General features: G+C 56.3%; 1 protein-coding gene across 1 annotated transcript; it reads left to right on the top strand.

Annotated features, from left to right (window-relative positions):
* The first annotated feature begins 368 nt into the window (after positions 1 to 368).
* Positions 369 to 6,320, top strand: LOC121501956 (uncharacterized). The gene is made up of 5 exons (XM_070288934.1): positions 369 to 736; positions 826 to 1,486; positions 1,558 to 2,800; positions 2,891 to 6,231; positions 6,284 to 6,320. The coding sequence occupies exons 1-4, from the start codon at positions 369 to 371 to the stop codon at positions 6,061 to 6,063; spliced, it is 5,445 nt and encodes a 1,814-aa protein (XP_070145035.1). The 3' UTR covers positions 6,064 to 6,231; positions 6,284 to 6,320.
* Positions 6,321 to 6,529: the final 209 nt, after the last annotated feature.

Below are 6,529 nucleotides of genomic sequence, written 5' to 3'. Positions count from 1 at the left end.
GGGCAACTTGCGCTGGATGGTCTGATGCCCAGCTAGAGAGTTGCCAGGAGCGCATTCCCGTCCCAGTAGCAGAGTCGCAGTCAGCGATATAGTGGAGCGCAGCCAGCGCCGAACACTGGGTACGGACGGTGGCGCAGGAGCGCCAGGCGCACATTCCCGTACCAGTAGAGGAGTCGCAGTCAGCGACATTGAGGAGCGCAGCCAGCGCCGAACACTGGGTACGGACGGAGACGCAGTCAGCGTCAATTGAGGTATCCGCAGCAAGCGGACAGAAGGCGCAAGGAGCGTCAAGCGTCGGTGTGACGCAGGCAGCGGCACAAGGGTCGCCATTTTGAAGCGCGCTGAGGCAGCGCCATATTGAACCTGGGATGCAGCATTCCCCCAGGAGGAGTTCCCGGCTGAACGGAGGGGAAGCCACCCCTACAACAACGCGAGCGGATCAGCAGCCAGCGAGTAGTGGAGCGGGAAACCGGCCGCAAGTGAACATAACCACGGCGGCGGCCATTTCTCGCCCAGCCACTACGGTGACTACAGTAGCGTCCCAACCGAGGAGTACTGCTGTCACAGCTGCGAGTTCAGTGCCGGAGGAAGGCCAGCCACTCACGTCGTACCTTATGGAGAGGATTACGGCGTTGGAGAATGAGCTGAGGCAGGTTAAAGTCCTGGACAGTGAGAGCACCGCCAAACGCGCGCCAATCGCAGTTGGCCCAAGCGCAAATGGCGCCAACAGTGAAGCGTCGGGGCGGCCGCCATCTTGGGGCGGCCGCCAGTAGCCACATCTAACGGTGAGGCCCCAACTAACGGGGTCGGGCCTGTTCCACATAGCTGTGTCGGTGCGAGCAGTACGGCCTGCACGCAGCCGCCATATTGGAGTGGACCGCCATTGCTAACGACTAGCAATCATCTAGTGGAGCCACTGTGTGCTACGAGTGTTGCGCAGACGGCGCATGGATTCGTGCTACCGGGCGGGAGCATCCACAACGTGGCAACAGCATCGCCATTTGTTGGATCCTACGCCTCGATGACGCCGAATGGAGCCCAAGGAGCGAATGGGCCAAGAAGGCTTCCGGACCTGCCTGTATTTGGAGGGCAGCCCGAGGAGTGGCCTATATTTAACTGTGCATTTGTGGAGACGACCCAAGCATACAACTGCACAGACCTGGAGAACAACCAGAGGCTGTTGAAGGCGCTGAAGGATGAAGCACGCGAGACAGTGAAGTCGCTACTGATTCACCCTGGGAACGTCAGCGCCGTGATGGAGCAGCTGCGCTTTAGGTTTGGCCGACCGGAGCAGCTTATACGCAGCCAGCTGAACAGCGTGCGAGAGGTGCCGCCGATTTCGGAGCAGCACCTGGCGAGGATCGTCCCCTTCGCAACCCGAGTGAGTAACCTCACGGCCTTCTTGCAGTCAGCGAAGGCGGAGCAGCACCTGGGGAACCCCACCCTCATGGAGGAGCTAGTGGCAAAGCTTCCTACGAGCAAGCGAGTGGATTGGGCAGGCACGCTGCATCGATCGAGCCCTTTCCCACTGTAGCGCACTTCAGCACGTGGCTACAGGAGTACGCAAACATCGTGTGTACGATTTTGGACGTCGAGGGAAAGGAGCCGAGGCGTCGAGTCCTGCATGCGAGCGTCGACCAGAACGGATGCGAGCAGCGGGATGATCGGCATGGAGGTTGTCCCATTTGTGGAGGGCAACACGCTACGACGAGCTGTAGAGAGTTCATCGGAGCTTCGCCATCGAGAAGGTGGAGCATGGTGAAGAGGCATCGGCTCTGCTTCACATGCTTACGGATTGGTCATACAGCTAGAACCTGCAATGGGCACGGCGAGTGCCGAATCAACGGATGCCGCCAGATGCATCACCGTCTGCTACATGGAGCGGACGAGGGGCGAAGATGGCCGGAGCAGCAAAGTGGCTTCAGGCGCCACGACGGTGGGAACCAGCAGTCAGCAGTTTCCAGACGCAGCCCGGAAAGAAGGTCTTCGCCACGAGGTGGTTACAGGGACCACGAGAGGAGCCAGCAGCCGGCGGTTCTCAGAAATAGCCTGGAGAGAAGAGCCCCGCAGCCAGCGGAGGCACCTGTGCAAAGGAACTTAAGCTGCATTGACGCCGAGGGAGGCCGACTATTGTTCCGTATACTGCCAGTAACGCTGTACGGAGCTGGTCGCCAGGTAGATACCTACGCGCTTCTGGATGAAGGATCCTCCGTCACGATGATCGATGACGAGTTGCGGAGGGATCTGGGAGTGCGAGGCGAACATCGACAGCTTAACATTCAATGGTTTGGAGGAAAGGCCAGTAGAGAGCCCACCAACGTGGTGAGTCTAGAGATAAGTGGAGCTGGGAAGCCCACTCGCCACGCGTTGAGGAACGTGTACGCCGTTTCGAGTTTGAGTCTGCCGATGCAGACGTTATGTCGGCGAGATGTCCAGGGCGTGCATAAGGATGCGCGTCTGCCGATGAAGCCCTACAGCAACGCGGTGCCGAAGTTGCTCATCGGACTGGACCATGGACATTTGGGATTGCCACTTAGGACGAGGCGGTTTGCCAGAGAGGGACCGTATGCGGCCGCAACCGAGCTTGGATGGGTTGTGTATGGGCCGGTAAGTGGACAATCGACTACGCCGTCACCGAGGTCCTGCCTTCTAGCCGTGTCAATGGAAGATGCGATGGAAAAGATGGTAGAGGACTACTTCGAGATGGAAAGCTTTGGTGTGAAGCTCGCGCCACAGGTCGCAGCAAGCGATGACGCGCGGGCACAAAGGATCCTCGAAGACACCACGGTGAAAGTGGGGCGTCGCTACCAGACGGGACTACTCTGGAAGGACGACCACGCTGTGCTGCCACGGAGCTACGAGATGGCGCACTGACGGCTGATCAACGTAGAGAAGAAGTTGAAGCGCAACGGGCAGTTGGCGCTGGAATACGATCGTATTATCAAGGATTACGTGTCCAAAGGGTATGCGAGGAAGCTGCAGCCGGATGAGGTCGCCGTGAAGAGCGACAAGCTATGGTATTTGCCACATTTTGGTGTCGAAAACCCGAACAAGCCCGGTAAGGTCCGGCTTGTGTTTGATGCTGCAGCCAAGGTTGGAGGAACCTCTCTAAATTCGGCGCTGGACAAGGGGCCTCAGCACTATAAGCCCTTGCCAGCCGTGCTCTTCCATTTCAGGGAAGGAGCAGTCGGAGTCTGCGGTGACATCAAGGAGATGTTCCACCATGTGCTGATCCGACCCGAGGATCGATGTTCCCAACGGTTCCTTTGGAGAGATGGCAACGACGATCGAGACCCGGATGTGTACGAGATGAACGTAATGACGTTTGGAGCAGCCTGCTCGCCGAGCACTGCGCATTACGTGAAGACGCTGAATGCCCTGAAGTTTCGGGATTCAGATCCGAGGGCAGTCAAGGCCATCATCGACCACCATTATGTTGATGACTACGTGGACAGTTTCGCTACAGAGAGCGAGGCTATTGCGGTATCTACCCGAGTGAAGGAGATACATGCGGAGGCTGGCTTCGAACTATGCCAGTTTTCATCCAGCTCACCCATCGTGGAAGCGGCGTTGGGACCACCTGGACGAGTCAAGAGCGTCGGATGGGGTGAGGCTGAGCAGAAGATCCTTGGAATGCGCTGGCAGGTAGCAACGGATGACTTCAGATTCAACGTGGAGTATCATCGAGTGCCAGAAAGCGTTCTAAGTGGAGATCGAGTCCCTACAAAGAGGGAGTATTTGAGCCTGCTGATGTCAACATTCGACCCATTGGGATTCCTGTGCTGCCTGATGATTACAGCGAAGCTGTTGCTGCGAGAGATATGGAGGCAGAAGATCCAGTGGGACGAACCACTACCGGAGGAGATAGGCAGAGCCTTTGCTGCCTGGCGCAGGCAGATGGACGCCGTGGGACAGTTCCGATGTCCTCGGCACTATTTTGGGCATGGAGCAGTTCGGACCATCGAGTTGCACGTGTTCGTGGATGCGAGTCAATCTGCATTCGCGGCGGTGGCCTATTGGAGGGTCATGTACGAGGATGGCAAAGTGCTGGCTAGTTTCGTGTGCGCAAAGACGAAGTGCGCGCCGATGAGAACGATGTCAATCCCACGGCTGGAGCTGCAGGCAGCGGTTCTTGGAACCAGATTGATAAACACTATCAAGGAGGAGCACAGTGTGGACATCAGCGAAACGGTATTATGGACGGACTCAAAAACGGTGCTGAGATGGATCGGCAGCACCCACCGCCGGTATAAGCAGTTTGTTGGCAACCGAGTGGCGGAGATTTTGGAGTCGTCGGAGGTTTCCCAGTGGAGATGGGTACCTACAGCTGACAACGCAGCGGATGATGCGTCGCGGTCGCAGAACAAGGCGGACCTTAGCCCGGAATCCCGGTGGCTAAGCGGTCCCGCATTTTTGAGGCAGCCAGCGAGCGGCTGGCCAGTGCCTGAGGAGGGAACTGAGCGTGTTCCGGATGCATCTGATGACGAGGAGATGCCGAGTGAGTTTGCATTGGTGGCCACAAATGAATTTGTCATTCCGTTCCAGAGATTCTCGAGCTTCAGCCGCCTGGTGAGGACCACAGCCTGGGTCTTGAGGTTTGCGCGTTGGTGCCGCAGACAGAGAAGCGAGCTCGAGGAATACGGACTCACTGCAAAGGAGTGTGAGGCCGCGGAGAACCTGCTGGTCAGGCAGGCCCAATTGGAATCGTTTCCCGATGAAATGAGGTCGGCGAAACACGGAAAGGAAGTCGCCAGCTCGAGCGAGATTCGAGGTCTGGCGCCGTACATGGATGAACATGGAGTTCTGCGAGTTCATGGCAGAGTTGATGCTGCGCTGTGCATGCCGTACAGTGCGAGGAGGCCTGTGATACTGTCACACAGGCACAGTCTTACTGAGATGATTGTGAGACACTTCCACGCCCAGATGAAGCATCAAAACGTGGATGCGACGATTGCTCAGATCCGGACGAGATTCTGGGTCACGAAGATGAGGCGCATGCTGAAGGAGGTGATCTCGTCGTGCTACGAGTGCAAGTTGCAGCGAACGCGGCCGATGCCGCCGATAATGGCACCCCTTCCAGAGGATCGATTGGAAGCGGGTGGATGGCCATTCAAATATACTGGATTGGACTACTTTGGACCACTGCTGGTGACTGTTGCCCGTCACCGAGAGAAGCGTTGGGTCGCCTTGTTCACGTGTTTGACGACAAGGGCGATTCATCTGGAGCTGGCGCATGACCTGTCGACGGATTCCTGCATAATTGCGATCAGGAACTTCGTCTGCCGTAGAGGACCGGTACATAGACTGCGGAGTGACAACGGCAAGAACTTCGTGGGAGCTGACAGGGAGGCCAGACGATTCGGAGACGTGTTCGAGACGGAGAGAATACAGAGTGAGTTATCCAGCAGGAGCATTGAATGGGTCTTTAATTGCCCATCGAACCCGTCCGAGGGTGGAGTATGGGAGCGGATGGTGCAGTGCGTCAAGCGAGTGCTGCGCCATACATTGAAGGAAGTCGCGCCGAGGGATCACGTATTGGAAAGTCTACTGATCGAGGCGGAGAATGTGGTCAATTCGCGTCCGCTCACCCACTTGCCGGTGGATGCGGACCAGGAGGCGCCGTTGACGCCAAACGACCTGCTCAAGGGAGCAGCTAACCTGCCGAATACGCCTGGTTTGGAGGCGGGGCTGCCCAAGGAGGGTTCTACGCGAAAGCAGTGGAGGATTGCTCGCATGCTGCGAGACCGTTTCTGGAGGAGGTGGGTCCTGGAGTACCTGCCTACGCTGGTGCGCCGCGAGAAGTGGTGCCGGAGAACGGAGCCCATCCGCCAGGGCGATATGGTCTTCGTCTGCGATCCTGCCTTGCCCAGACGAGAGTGGCGCAAGGGCATCGTGGAGGAGGTCTACAGCGGAGCTGATGGAGTCGTCAGACGCGCCAGTGTGCGCGTGAGCGACAACGGACTATCTCGGACAATGTTGCGGCCTGTCTCGAAACTTGCAGTTTTGGATTTGAGTGAAGCGGTTCTTCACGGGGTCGGGGATGTCGACGGCCAAACATTGTAATCGATAGGTAGAATAAGTGTTGGAAGGAAATTCTAGTATTTTGTAAGTTATCCGATGTTGTATGGATTTCTTGGCCCATGAAGTAGGGGCCTACTAATATCGGCACTGTGAATGCCGCCTAAATTGTGCTTTTTCATTGTCTTGTGAATTGTAGGAGGGCACACTGCGGTAAGCTTAAGTTAGTTTAAAAATGTATTAGGCTAATTTAATGTATTCACAGAATAAAACCGCACCCTTGAAGTTATCCCTCTCTTCGGACCTACTTGTGTGGGGGGCCGTTTAAGGCAACTCCGCATGAAGCAAGACACAATATAATAAAAAGAATTGCACTGAGTATGTATGTATGTATGTGTGGGCATTTATTCGAGAAAACCAATATAATGAAGAGAATTGCACTGCGTATGTATGTATGTATGTGTGGGCATTTATTGTGCAAAAAAGGTTTAAAAAATGATTTCCGAGATAA

The sequence above is a fragment of the Drosophila kikkawai genome, unplaced genomic scaffold (genome assembly GCF_030179895.1).
Source record: "Drosophila kikkawai strain 14028-0561.14 unplaced genomic scaffold, DkikHiC1v2 scaffold_247, whole genome shotgun sequence".
Lineage (NCBI taxonomy): Eukaryota > Metazoa > Arthropoda > Insecta > Diptera > Drosophilidae > Drosophila > Drosophila kikkawai.
The sequence above is the reverse complement of the archived record's forward strand: the minus strand, read 5'-3'. Positions and strand labels throughout refer to the sequence as shown.